The sequence below is a fragment of the Pongo pygmaeus genome, chromosome 11 (assembly GCF_028885625.2).
Source record: "Pongo pygmaeus isolate AG05252 chromosome 11, NHGRI_mPonPyg2-v2.0_pri, whole genome shotgun sequence".
NCBI classification, from domain to species: Eukaryota; Metazoa; Chordata; class Mammalia; order Primates; family Hominidae; genus Pongo; species Pongo pygmaeus.
Genome location: NC_072384.2, coordinates 103352090 through 103367436, shown reverse-complemented (window position 1 = coordinate 103367436; position 15347 = coordinate 103352090). Strand labels below are relative to the sequence as shown.

Sequence of the window (15347 nt, the reverse complement as noted above, 5' to 3'; positions counted from 1 at the left end):
CTCTTCTCTTCTTCTTTCTTCCTTTCTTCTTCTTCTCTCACTTCTCTTCTCCTTCCTTCCCTCGCTCCCTCTTTCCTTTCCTTTCCTTTTTCCACTCCTTTCTCCTCTCCTCTCCTTTCCTCTCTCCCTCCCTCCCTCCCTCCCTCCTCTTTCTTTCAGGTTTTGCTGTCACCCAGGCTGGAATACAATAGTGTGATCATAGCTCACTGCAGGCTTCAACTCCTGGGCTCAGTGATCCTCTCACCTCAGCCTCCCAAGTACTCAGAACTAGAGGCACACTTCACCACACCTGGCTAATTTTTTTTTTTCTAGATGGGGTCTTACACTCCTGGCCTCAACCAATCCTCCTGCCTTGGCCTCCCAAAGTGCTGGGATTACAGGTGTGAGCCACCATGCCTAGCTGATTTATTTCCCTATACTTATTTTAGTTCCACTTGAGAAAATCTTTCTAACTTTCTGAGATTCTGTAAGTAGAATCAAAATTGAGATAACAGATTAATCAAATCTACAAAAAGCATCTATTTGTTGTCATCAAATAAGAAAAGAAATAGTTTTACATGGCTCTGTATTTGGAATTATGTTAATTTTAATTAAATCTATTCTAACCTGCTTTCGCTATTTTGGTAAGCAGTAAACACAAACAATGAATAAGAAAATATATATCTTCTAAATTTCCACTTAATTTCAGAATCAGATTAATAAATAAGATGTAAATTACTGCTGTAGATCCCTTTGTATAGGTCTTCCATGAGCAATGGATTTCTCCTAATTCCATTTTTTAATCTCCCTGTCAAAGTCAAAGAAACCCAAGTCTGAATTCCCTGCTTTACCATTTGTCTTTGAAGCAGTTCTTACATTACTGGCAAGATTGTTGTGTATATTAGAGATAACACATACACAGCTTCTAATGTAATTCCTGGCAAATATATGCATGCATTCATTAAATGCTGCTACTCATCCTCTACTTTGCCCCCCTTTCTGTTGCCGTCTTACATATGCAGAATTATCTTCCTATATTATATTAATAGTATATAAAATTTTCTTCTTTTTGGGTCTCTGGGCTGCGCTCCTAGCTTGGGCTCCCTCTCCTCAGCTCTGAGAGGCCTTAGGTGGTTCTGGGGCAGCTTCTGTTGCCTGTGACCTGCAGGCCCTGCAAGATCCCTGGGCAGGATACGGGAGCATGCTGGAAGTTGGAACATGGACTCAGTGACTTTTGAGGATGTGGCTGTAACCTTCACCCCTCAGGAGTGGGCGTTGCTGGATTTTTCCCAGAAGAAACTCTTATAGAGATGTGACGCAGGAAACCTTCAGGAATTTGGTTTCTACAGGAAACAAATGGGAAGACCAGAATGTTGATGATCAAGTCAGAAAATATGGGAGAAATGTAAGTCATATGGTAGAGAGACTGTGTGAAGGTAAACAAAATAGTCAAGGTGGAGAAACCTTCAGCCAGAATTCAAATCTTAATCTGAACAAGAAAGTTTCTACTAAAGTAAAACCATGTGTATGCAGAATGTGTGGAAAAGTCTTCATATGTCATGCATCTCTTCACAGGTATATTATATCTCACTCTGGACACAAACTATTTGAGTGTGAGGACTGTGAAATGAAGCCATATAAATGTAAACAATATGAGAAAGCCTTTAATTCTCTCACAGGTGTTTGAAGACACATGGTAATGCACAGTGATAACGGATTTTATAAATGTACAGTATGTGGGGAAAACTTTATTTTCCCCAGTTTATTTCAAATGCACCAGAAAACTCACACTGGAGAAAACAACCCTATAAATGTAAACATTGTGGTAAAGACTTCAATATTCCAGAAACTGTCACGAACATGAAATAACTCATAGTGGAGAGAAACCCTATGCATGCAATAAAAATGATAAATTATTAGCTTCTTCCTACACCCTTCGAGAACATGAAATGATTCATACTGGATCATTTCATGTTCTCTATAGATGTTCATCTATAGATGTAGAGAATATGGTAAAGCCTTTACAACTTCCAGTTTCCTTCGTAAGCATACAAGGGCTCACAGTGGAGAAAAGCCTTAGGAATGTAAAAAATGTGGTAAATCATTCACATTTTCCAGTTCCCTTTGATGACATGAAAGAACTCAAACTGAAGAGAAACCCTTTGGATATAAGTAACGTGGTAAAGCCTTCACTTTTCGCAGATCCCTTCAACAGCATTAAAGAAGTCATACTGGAAAAAAACCATGTGAATGGAAGAAACGTGGTAAAGACTTCCGATGTTCTAGTTCTATTAGAACAAATGAAAAAACACACAGTGGGACTGTGAGGAATATTGGAAAACACGCAATTTTCCCAGTTCCCTTTGAAAACTAAGAAAAACTCATACTGGGGGAAAAATGAATGTAAAAAAACTGGTAAAGTCCTCAGTTTCCCCACTTTCTTTCAAGGACATAAAAGCGTTCACAATAGAGAAAAACCCTGTAACTCTAAGAAATGTGGCAAAGTCTTCAGTTTTTCCATTTTTCCTTGAAATATGTAAGAAGTCAGTGGAGATAAGCCTTATAAATTTAAATGTGTGGTGATTTCTTTAGTTCATAAGTTTCATTTGATACTTAAAAGAAACTTTTTTTTTGAAAAATTCCTATAAATGTACAGAGTGAGAATACCTTCATTTGTCTAACACATGTTCAAAGATATATGGTAACAAACTGTAGATGGACCTTATAAATGTGAGAGCACTCTGGATTGGAAGCACAGTAGTCTGGAAAATACAGAAATGTTTTCAAATTTAACAATTACTTCAAAAGTTTTGTAAAACGCTCACTAGTAAGAAATTCTATAAATGTTGGTAAATTGGAAAGCCTGATGTAAATTAATGCTCACAAATGCACATAAGTGGAATGTTATTATAATTATAAATATTTTGCTTATCAGCGGTTCATTGTTAAAGAGGGTCTCTGTGCTTTTGATTTCCACTTTTGCAAGAAAACATCGATGTGAAAATTCCGTACATACTCTTAGCAATGCTACATGAGTTTAATAGGTAGTGGTTTTTTTAAAAATTAAATTAGTAAAATTCTTCTCTCTTAAGTGTGTTGGATCTCTGGGTGAATTAAAATGTATTCCTACATGGAGGTAATTTTAATTTTTATGTAATTTTTAAAGTTCTCTGGTTAATGGGCCAGTGAAAAATGTGTTTTTGTTAATATTTGGAATTTTCTGACTGGCCTCATCTGGCAAGTTTTGGTTATCCTTATATGTTTTCTACTTTATATGGGAAAATGACTCTTTTTTGGTGTAATAATCTTTATTATATTTTCCTTTTTAATAAAGAGTTATTATCAAAAAAATTTTATTCTTTTTGACTCTCAAAAACTGTTTTTAGCAACTAATTTTATTTAATTTGTTATCAGAGCTATCTTTTTATAAATCTTCTCTCCCCATCTTTAAATTCATTTTGCTCTTATTATCAAAGATTCCTTTAAAAGCCTCTCTTCTGCCATTTTCAGACTGATTTTATGTTCCTCTTTCTGTATCTGTCTTGCTGTCTATAAAGAAAAATTATGTCATTGTTTCAAAACTTAAAATGTTCTCTTAGATTTGCCATTGCTGACAAGTCTAAGGCGGAGGATGGAGAAGTAGCAAGAGTAGGAGAAAGAGGAGGAGATATACTTTCCTTAGAGAAATCTCTGGCATACATGTCAAAACAGGCGGAACACTGATTAGTTAGAACCAAAGTGCTAATGAGTATAAAGACTACAGACGAAGCACTGTTAAGTGTCTCTTTGTATCTTTTTTTAAAAAAGACAGGTCTCTATAGCTAACTGAAGCCTTGAACTCTTGGGCTCAAGCAGTCCTCCCACCTCGGCATCCCCAGTAGCTGGGACAATAGGCATGAGCCATCACATCCGGCTCCCTCTTTGTATCTTTAAAGACTCATAAGCAGGGCATAAGCAGAGATAAAAGGTAGTCATGGCGCTGACAACTATTTCTACCCATTCTAGTCACATGGTAGATTTTAACTTGGCCCCACTGTAGTAGATGGGGACATGTAATCACAGTTCTGGCCAATGAGTTCAGAATGAAAATGACATGTGTCATGTAGCATGACCAGACAAGACAAGAACATTAAATTGCCAATTTGACACCTTTTGAAACTTTTTCTCTCACACATGGTGACCAGCAAAGGCTAAAATGCTGGCTGCTCTGTTAGCCTGGGATCTTTAGTAACTTTGATGAGTAGAGGCTCTCTGCCTATTCACAAAAGACAGACAACATGAAAAAGTAATAAATCTTTTGTTATTCTAAGCCCCTTGTTTGTTACTGAAGCATAATTTATTCCTCCTGTCTAACTGAAATTTTGTATCTTTAACCAACATTTTCCCAATCTCCATCTCCCAGGATGTATTCTGATTTCAATAAAATATTACATCACTATATAGAACATACAAAATGTGTTACCACATAGTATATATAAATGTTCTCTCAGTTATCAATTCTTCACCATCATCTAATGGTATGGTGGCTATACTACTATGGGAACCCTGAAAAGCCTACAAAAATAATTTAGTAATGAAATGCGGCAATCATGTTGCAGGAAGTAGAAATTATTTACAAATGGGTCATGTTAAGTTGAAAATGAAAATGGAAAATCTTGAGGAGATTTAGGAGATTTAAAAAAGAGGTCTGATTGAGAGTGATGAAACACTTCTTTGTAATCTGTGCCCACAGGTAAGAATGATATGTGACTTTAAAATTCTTCTCTTTTGAGTTCTGTACTGGTAATTCAGCTATTGTCACTAAGCTACCAACCCACCCTTCTATATTCTCTCTGCTTTGTGATGCTGGGGCAGGCATCATGCAAACTTTATTTTTCCAGCTGCCTCCCTTTTGGGCTCCCTAATAGAGGGTATCAGATGAAGCGTGGAAGAAAGAGAGCAACGACTGGTTCCACATTGCTCTTTTTCTCTATACTCATCAGCATCACTCCAGCAAGAATTCTTAATTGTAGTAATGGCAGTTGGTTCCTGTCTTCAGCTTATTTTTGGCAATCCCAGAATGAGGCTCTTGACTGCTCAAGAGATATCAGCACCAGCTATGCAATGCTCCTTCCTCAGAGGTCTGAACCTCAGTGCTGTAGGGCCTCTTCTCCAAAAGTCTAGATTCTGATAACTCCATTCTCTTCCCTTTGTTCCCATGACCCCAGGGAAAGTAGCTGTTTACTAAAGTCAATGTCCCACCTTTGCTTTGTCAATTCTCTAATATTTATCCATTTGCTTGTATTAGATCCTCTCTTTTAAAATATCAAGTGCGAGGAGGCTGGGTGCAGTGGTTCATGTCTATAATCCCAGTACTTTGGGAGGCTAAGGCGGGAGGATTACTTGAGCCTAGGAATTCAAGACCAGTCTGGGCAACATAGTGAGATCTCGTGTCTAAAAATAAAAATATTTAGTCTCATTTATGTTTTCCTTATGGGATCCTGATGACAGAAGCTCTACAATTAAAAATAAATGGACAAAGGCCGGGCATGGTGGCTCCCAGAACTTTGGGAGGCCGAGGCAGGCAGATCATGAGATCAGGAGATCGAGACCATCCTGGTCAACATGGTGAAATCCCGTCTCTACTAAAAGTATAAAAATTAGCTGGGCACAGTGGTGCACTCCTGTAATCCCAGCTACTCGGTAGGCTAAGGCAGGAGTACTGCTTGAACCTGGGAGGCAAAGTTGCAGTGAGCTGAGATCATGCCACTGTGCCACTGCACTCCAGCCTGGCAACAGAGCAAGACTCTGTCTCAAAAAAAAAAAAAAAAAAAGAAAAAAGAAAAAAATGGACAAAATACTGCTAGAAAGCATTTTCGAATTATAAAGTATGTTTTTTAAAAAAGAACTTTTCTTGAAAAATATGTATACTGTATTTGATGCTACTATGTCTTTAACATTTCTTATCAGATTATTAGTATTCAAAATTGCATTGCAAAATACAAGTTCAGGGCATATGTAATTATTCAGAAGCAGAATTTATCACTAATTCATTCCCTCCAACATATTTCTCTAGCTCAGAGTTAAATCTGTGGGTCTTATATACTTCTTTCCAATTGCTTTCACAGAGAAGACCTGCTTTGAAGAATCAAATATATTATGACATTCAGGTTTTAAATGAACGTTATTATTTATAAGACATACCCTGAAATTCTATGTCTCCAATTCCGATATGGATCATATAAGCTTTCACAAAATGCCAATGCGTGGATCACAAATTCTTCAATAGATGTCTGATCTGCCATTTCCTTCTCTTTTTTTTTGCTTTTTAACTGAGAACAAAGTCAAACATAAATTAAAGACATGTCTTACTTATCATCTAACAATAAGTCATTTATATTCAAACAAGCCAAACTTTCCCTTTGAGACTAAGAGTCATTTAATCATATGGACTGGATACAGCCTCTAAGATTTTAAATATGTCCTATGATAGGTTTAAAATAAATAGCCAAACATCTTTTGAAAAAGTAGTATGTTTTCAGTAAGAAGGATATATGATAAATAAATAATACATAAAAATCACAAATTGTATCATTTTAAAAGCCATTTATAAAACACTTGAATTTTTAAATTAAATAACAGTATATATAATATAATAACTACTTGTCTATATTTAGGTAATATGTACAAGATTTCTGAAATATGCATTACCCAACAATAAGTTTAAGTCTCTTCTCAATTATTACCTCTTCTGAAAATATTTAACTATACTAACTATAATATAAAAAATAGTAGGCCAGACAATGGTGGCTCATGTCTGTAACCCCAGCACTTTGGGAGGCCAAGGTGGGCAGACCACCTGAGGTCAGGAGTTCAAGACCAGCCTGATCAACATGGAGAAATCCCGTCTCTACTAAAAATACAAAAGTTAGCCGGGCGTGGTGGCACATGCCTGTAATATCCAGCTACTTGGGAGGCTGAGGCAGGAGAATCACTTGAACCTGGGAGGCAGAGGTTGTGCTAAGCCGAGATCGGGCCATTGCACTCCAGCCTGGGCAACAAGAGCAAAACTCTATCTCAAAAAAAAACAAACAAACAAAAAGTAAAACCTAGTTGCTCTCAGTAAAGTGACAAAAAAGATTAGTTCACACCTACTTGCTGAATATAGAGTGTTGTCATGGTGATGACATAATTAATGTACGAGCAAGTCCCAATTTCTTCCACATTTGATAGGTTTCTGTGAGAAAAAGAGACTTTAATTTTTTACATAAGAATGGTGAACAAAACATATGTTCATGAATTCAGCTTGAATTATGAGAACACATGCTGGCAAACAAAATGCAAATGACATTTATTAAAACATAAAATCAATATGGTTATGTAACTGCTTTCCCACCAACTGTGAAATATACCTCAAGCACCATTTAACTACTATAAACAGATAATGTTTAAAAAGTATATGCTGATTAGCATCTATTTATTATTGAAAATTGGAAAATATCACAAAGTACAAACAGAAGAGAAAAAATAAACACCAATATCTTGCAATCTAAAAATAAGCAACTATGTACATCTACATTATTTCCTTACAGATTTTTGTCCCTATGCAGATTCTTAGTTTTCTTTTTTGTATATACTGTTTTCATTATAACACATGTGCAGTATAATCATTTTCACTTTGCTTTTTGAATTACGGTTTCCTTTTAAGGTGTCATATTTCCTCAACTACATTAAAAGTCCTTGAAAAAGGGCTAACAGCATCTTTACTTACTCTAAGACGGCACAGTATCATATTTTGTTTAAAGGAGTGGGTTCATAAGTGCTTAGTGTTTAACTAAAATATGGTCCCTCATTTTTATTCCATTTTTATAACTGAGGTAAAACAAGGCAATATTTACTATACCTAAAATCTTTTCCTTGACATAATAAAAAAGCAACGTTCATTAATTTTGTTATGAGATTTGTGATCTTGTAAAACATTTTATATCTTAAAATCCAGTAAATGCTAATTTTAGAAAAATTAACAGAATTAACAGACTTCTTCTGGTTTTTTTTTTTTTTTTAAGAGATGGGATCTTGCTCGGCTGCCCAGACTAGAGTGTAGTGGTGCAATCACAGTGCACTGCAACATCAAACTCTTGGGCTCATGCAATCCTCCCACCCCAGCTTCCTGAGAAGCTGGGACTACAGGTATGTGCCACTAGGTCTGGCTAACTTTTTACATTTTTTGTTGAGATGAGGGTCTCACTTTGTTGCCCAGGCTGGTCTTGAACTCCTGGGCTCAGGCAATCCTCCTGCCTCAGCCTCCCAAAGGTCTGGGATTACAGGTGTCAGCCACCACACCCACCCAACCAAAAGACTTTTAATGTAAGAAGTCAGACTGGCACGACAACTTGGAGAAAACAGGGTACAGGCAGAGGCAAAATTGGAAGCCTCTGCAAGAATTCCGCTTCCAATAATAGTGGACTAAGATCAGTCCTCTCCCTGAGAACAACTAGAAAACATGGACAAAACTTTTTTTAAAAATCTGTTTAAAGGCATGAGAAAATTAATAAGGAAGTGAAAAATTACAGATCCAAGATACAGAACAAGGAAACACAGAAAGAGATGAGACCTGCATTTAGATCCATTTTTGCACTCATGACTTCTACCAGTCCTGACAGAGATAGATGAAACAATGAGAAGCTGCTGATTGCATCTGACAGTCTCACAGTGCTGAAAAGGGACAAAAACCAGAATTCAGAGCCCAAAAATGACTGTCTCTAAGGCTGTGGTTTAAGATCCCAAAAGACAACACTCAAGAAGTAAAGGTGAAATGAAAATAGATTAGTAGTCACAGAGACTACGTCCAAGTCAGCTCAAACATTCACTGTATTAGAAGGATCCTACTTTTCCAAAAACAAATGTACATTAACTGAGAAGAAAGACAATATTATCCCCAGCCTAAAAGTATCTCTATGATTTTGCAAAAACAACAACCAACACTTACTCAAAAATAACAACTCACATGAGAAGGTGACACAAGTTTGAAAAATCAAAAGAAACAATACACAAAAGAAACAGACCCACAATTTGAGCAAAAGAAAAAGAAAAAGAGGTTGGGTGTAGTGGCTCATGCCTGTCTGTAATCCCAACACTTTGAGAGGCAGAGGCAGGAGGACTGCATGAGCCCAGGAATTCGAGACTAGCCTGGGCAACGTAGCAAGACAATAATTTAAAAAAATTTTTTTTTTTTTTTGAGATGGAGTCTCGCTCTGTCACCCAGGCTGGAGTGCAGTGGCATTATCTCGGCTCACTGCAACCTCCACCTCCTGGGTTAAAGCGATTCTCCCACCTCAGCCTCCCAAGTAGCTGGGATTACAAGCGTGTGGCACCATTCCCAGCTAATTTTTGTATTTTTAGTAGAGACGGGGTTTCACCATGTTGGCCAGGCTGGTCTGGAACTGCTGACCTCAAGTGATCCACTCGCCTCAGCCTCCCAAAGTGCTGGGATTACAGGCGTGAGCCACTGCACCCCGCCAGCAGGACAAAAATTTTTTTAAAACAATTGGCCAGGCATGGTGGTGTGCCTCCCAGCTACTCAGGAGGCTGAGGTGGGAGGATCACTTGAGCCATGGAGGTTGAGGCTGTAGTGAGCCATGATCATGTCAGCACACTCCAGCCTGGGTGATGGAGCAAGACTCTGTCTCAATTTTTTTTTAAAAAGCATAATCCATGAAAGAAAAAAGTTAAGTCAAACTTCATTAAAATTAAAAGCTTCTGTTTTGCAAAACACTATTAAAAGAATAAAAAGGCAAGTCACAGACTATCAAAAAATATATGCAAACCAGATACCTGCCAGACACAGTGGCTCATGCCTGTAATCCCAATATTTTGGGAGGGTGAGGTGGGAGGATCACTTGAGCCCAGGAGTTAGAGACCAGCCTGGGCAATATAGTGAGACCTCATCTCTACAAAAAATAAAAAAAAAATCAGCCAAGCATGGTGGCATGTACCTGTGGTCCCAGTTACTTGGGGTGGGGGGTACTGAAGAAGGAGGATAACTTGAGGATGCAGTGAGCTGTGATCATGCCACTGCACCTCAGGCAACAGAACTCACTGCACGCGGGCAACAGAGTAAAACCCTGTCTCAAAACAACAACAACAACGACAAAAAAAACCCAGATACCTGATAAAGGAATTACATCTCAAAACAGTCAAAGATGTCTTAAAACTTAATAAGAAAACAATCCAATTTTTAAAAATGAGCAAAAGATCTAAATAGACACTTCACCAAAGAAGATACAAATGGTATACAGCCATATGGAAAGACGGTGAACATCTTTTGTCATTAGGGAATTGCAAATTAAAACAATAAGATACTACAAACACCTATTAAAATGGCTAAAATATAAAAGAATAGTATAATCCAATATTGGAAACCATGGAGAGCAACAGGAACTCTCATTCATTGTTGGTGGGAATGCAAAATGGTATAGCCATTTTGGTAGACAATTTTGCACTGACAAAGCTAAACATAAGCTTACCGTATGATACAGCAATTATACTCTTTAGCATTTATCTAAATGAGTTGAAAACTTATGTATATGCAAAATCTGCACACAGATGTTTGTAGCAGCTTTATTCATAACTTCCAAAAATTGGAAGTAACCAAGATGTCCTGCAACAGGGGAATGAATAAACAAACTGTGGTATGTCCATAAGTAGAGTATTATTCTATGACAAAAAGAAATGGGCTATCAAGCTACAAAAAGACATGGAGGAGGACCAGGTGCGGTGGTTCATGCCTATAGTCCCAGCACCTTGGGAGGTCAAGGCGGAAAGATCACTTGAGCCCTGGAGTTCGAGACCAGCTTGAGTAACATGGCAAAACCCCTTCTCTACAAAAAATACAAATAAATAAATAAATAACTGGGCATGTACCCGTAGTCTCAGCTACTCAGAGGCTAAGGTGGAAAGATAAATTGAGCCCGGGAGGTCAAGGATGCAATGAGCCCTTATCAAGCAGCTGCACTCCAGCATGGGTGACAGAGTAAGAACTTATCTAACAAACAAACAAACAAACAAACAAACAAGAAAAGTCATGGAGGACCCTTAAATGCATATTGCTAAGTGAAGGAAGCCAGTCTGAAAAGGCTACATTCTGTATGATTCTAATTATGACACTCTGGTGAAAGCAAAACTAAAGACACCATTAAAATATCAGTGGTTAAGCCTCATTCTAGATGAGAATGGGTACTGCTGATCATGGTGTCCAAAAAAGTTAATGTGGCTAAATTGAGACACAGGCTATGCTTCCATCACAGTACACATATTGCAGTGGTGACAATGAAACCTGTAACATTTGGTATGCTTATGATTAAAAAAAAAAAAAAATCAGTGGTTGCCAGAGGTTGGGGCGGGCAGGGGTGTGGGGGGTGTGTGTGTGTGGGTGTGTAAGGAATGAATAGGTGGAGCACAGGCCATTTTTAGTGTAGGGAAACTATTCTATATGATCCTATAATGATGATTATGTCAAATTTATATATGACAATATAAATTAGTCAAAACCCATGAAACTATACAACACAAATAGTGAACCCTAATGTGCACATGGACCTTAGTTAATAATGTATAAATACTGGTTCATCAGCTGTAATAAATGTATCATACTAATGCAAGATATTAATAATAGAGGAAACTGAGGGGTATGGGAAAGGAGTATGTGGGAATTCTAGATTTATATAAAAACAGCTCTAAAACATAAAGTCTATTAAAGTTTTTAAATGGAGCTTTAAAAAAGTAAAGTGAGGTCTCTGGAAATAGAAACATGTTCTGTGACTGGTAGCTATTGAACATTAAATTTATCATAAGAAACTATCTACTACTCAAAAAATTTTTTTTCAACCAAAAAATTTGTTGAGCATTTCAGTGCTTCCCTCTATTACCAAAATCTAAACATAATGAATTTAAAACAAATATCTGCAGGATTTTTGATTTCAGCAAAATTGTAGTAGGTAGCTAGCAGGAAAATATAGCAAATTATCAGAGGTCAACTTATGTCTTACTACCTGAATAAACCCTTTCCGCTTTCCCTTTAACCTTTTTTTTTTTGAGAAGAGTCTCGCTCCGTCATCCAGGCTGAAGTGCAATGGCACGATCTCGGCACACTGAAACCTCCGCCTCCCAGGTTCAAGCAATTCTCCTGCCTCTCAGCCTCCTGAGTAGCTGGGATTTCAGGCGCCCGCCACCACGCCTGGCTAATTTTTGTATTTTTTTGGAGAGACAGGGTTTCACCATGTTGGCCAAGCTGGTCTCGAACTCCTGACCTCAAGTGATCCACCTCCTCGGCCTCCCAAAGTGCTGGGATTACAGGTGTGAGCCACCATACCCGGCTGCATCCTTCAACCCTTACAATTCTTGTATTATTTTTCCAAATTTTAAGGATGAGGAAAAACACACAAATAAAAACATGTCTAAGGCTCTGGGAGAGCCTAAATTAGGGGTGAAATGTTTTAGCAATTATTGCTCAATCATTCCATAATTCCTGCAAAAGCAATGAGAAATTAAGCCAAAGGTGACTAAGAGGTAAATTAAGTCCCTATTCATCTACTAATTAATTATAAAATATAAAACAAATAATGTATGTTATAGAAAGTGGCTTCCAAAAAGAAAATAGATTTAAAGATATAGAATGTAGCTTCCAAAATGAAGATAGGTTTCAAGAGGAATATGAACCAATAAACCAATGGTTCTTGAATTCTTATATGCAGATGCCCCTAAACCAATGGTTCTTGAACTCTTATATGCAGTGCCCCTAAACTAATGGTTCTTGAATTCTTATATGTAGATGAATGTGGAATGCTTGAAAAATCCAGATTTTGAGCCCTTTTGAAACAGAAGTTCCATAAGCAAGTCTCAAGCTCTATATTCTACTAAGTTTCCTTGTTGTTACTCATGCATACCAAAATGTAAGCACCACAGACCTAATTTATAAATGTGGAAAATATGATAATCTACAGGATAATTATACTTTATTTGATAAAATGATAAAATGAAATATCTGAATGATTTATTTTCACAAATAATAACACAGAGTAATAAAAATGCATATACATTTACAGGTGAGAACCATATGAAAAATACTGGTATAGTAATTTCTTGCTGAAGAAAAACTGTCATTGACTTTAATATAATTTTTTTAAAACTTGGCTAATGTTGCTATAACTAGGTATAGTAACTAAAAGGATTTCCAACATACTAACAAACCACAAGCCTATTCCAAAAAGTGCATTTACTCTTTAAAGCTCCATATGAACTACGAACATCACTAATAATAAATAAAATTAATTATTATTTTGGTAATGTAACAATTATATTAAAACAGATAATTAGCTTATTTTTTCTTTTTTATTTACTTAATTTATTAAAGTTCTGGGATATGTATGCAGAATGTGCAGGTTTGTTACATAGGTATACATGTGCCATGGTGGTTTGCTGCACCCATCAACCCATCATCTACATTAGGTATTTCTCCTAATGTTATCCCTCCCCTAGCACCCCACCCACCAACAGGCCCAGTGTGTGATGTTCCCCTCCTCATCTCCATGTGTTCTCATTGTTCAACTCCCACCTATGAGTGAAAACTAGCTTATTTTTTCTACTAGATACCTGCAAAGAATAATGAAGAACTTGACAAGCAAAATTGACAAGGCTTGCTGTTGTTCCTCTAACCCATCTGCCATTTTCTGAACACACTGTAGCAGCTGGATCCTCAGAACCTGCAGAATATTATCAGGAAGCAGAGATATTCCTGGAGGCATATCATCTACCCTACAACAGAAAGGGAAAAAAATAAGAAGCCTGTTGAAATATAAGAAGAAAATCTCCGGCATTTAAATGAACTTCATTTTCAGCCCAAATCCTAAAGACGCTCTTTTATTCATTTCAGATACTCTGTGCCTTCTCATCTGCAACACACCACCAGATGATTAGTAACTAGAAGATGATTAGAGCAGAGTGGTTTTTCTTATTTCAGAAGAGGCTTACTAAAGAGAGAGACAGAGAGACTATTTGATATCTTCAATTGTACTATTTTTAATGAAAATATTTAGAATGAATTAATTTATGTTCCACTTAGAAATACTATGTATACTAAATACTGTGTATAGCAGTGTGCATACCATTTCTAAAAAAAAAAATAACTGTAAAGTAAAAATGAAGTATCTACATAACTAGTTTAATATGTCAACTGTTGGCCAGGTGCAGTGGCTCATGCCTGTAATCCCAGCACTTTGGGAGGCCGAGGCGGGCGGATCACGAGGTTAGGAGCTCAAGACCAGCCTGGCCAACATGGTGAAACCCCATCTCTACTAAAAGTACAAAAAATTAGCTGGGTGTGGTGGCACACACCCAATGATTTCATTGTATCATTTTACCAAATAAAGTGTAATTATCCTATAGGTTATCATGTTTCCCACATTTATAAATTAGTCCCAGCTATTCAGGAGGCTGAGGCAGAAGAATCGCTTGAACCCGGGAGGCAGGGGTTGCAGTAAGCCGAGATTGTGCCACTGTACTCCAGCCTGGGTGACAGAGTGAGACTCTGTCTCAAAAAAAAAAAATTTGTCAACTGCTTTATTAAACATCATTGTTTAGTATAGACTCCTCAAGCCATGTGATCAGAAGAGGGAGAAAAGATAACCAGCAAAAGGAAAGAAGAGATAAAAGGGTATTAAAAAAAAAAAAAAAGGAAATGTAAAGCTCTGAGCATGGGCATCAACGGAAGACTTTAAAAAGTAATATATCAATATTTTGTGACAAATGGTTTCTATGTAAGACTATATGGTTCTTTAAGGGCAAATGCCAACATCAGACATGAGTAGTTCCTCTGGTGTTTCTTTCATAATAAAAACCCATACCTGGAATCAACGTCTAAAGACATGGATACTAAATCTCACCTCTGTAACACAGAGCTGATCATTTAACCTTTGAAGTTCCCCATGGACGCTGAAGTACCCAACCTCATGAAATAATAAATCTGTGTTCCGAGAGGAGATGGTTTTAAGTGGGCTATGCAGATGAGCAAAGAGATGTATGGAAGGTCACTCCTGTGGTCACACAACCAAAACCAGAGAATACCTCCCTCCCTCCCCATCAAAAATCAGTGGCTTAAATAAAACCCTGTCATCTCTGGGGATGGCAGAAAATCCAAAGCATAACAAAGCATGGATATCTTTTTTTTTTTTTTTGAGATGGAGTCTCGCTGTGTCGCCCAGCTGGAGTGCAGTGGCGCAATCTTGGCTCACTGCAACCTCGGCCTCCCTCGTTCAAGCGATTCTGCTGACTCAGCCTTCTGAGTAGCTGGGATTATAGGCATGTGCCACCACGCCCGCTAATTTTGTATTTTT

General features: G+C 37.4%; 1 protein-coding gene and 1 non-coding gene across 7 annotated transcripts in view; one reads left to right on the top strand and one right to left on the bottom strand.

The window, feature by feature from the left end:
- Positions 1-15347, bottom strand: part of NBEAL1 (neurobeachin like 1) — a 206445-nt gene that overhangs the window by 156917 nt on the left and 34181 nt on the right. For 4 of the 6 annotated variants that reach the window (XM_063648349.1, XM_054479175.2, XM_054479177.2 and 1 more), the window contains exons 4-6: positions 13609-13770; positions 7114-7195; positions 6163-6290 (exon numbers count right to left, since the gene is read on the bottom strand). In XM_063648349.1, coding sequence (XP_063504419.1) covers positions 6163-6290; positions 7114-7195; positions 13609-13770 — 372 coding nt within the window. Of the gene's footprint in view, positions 1-6162; positions 6291-7113; positions 7196-13608; positions 13771-15347 lie in introns of those variants that run through there. The other 2 variants (XM_063648350.1, XM_063648352.1) reach the window with 2 other exon arrangements.
- Positions 11171-11304, top strand: LOC129032258 (small nucleolar RNA SNORA1). The gene has a single exon (XR_008501273.1). It is a non-coding gene; the product is annotated as a small nucleolar RNA SNORA1 (small nucleolar RNA).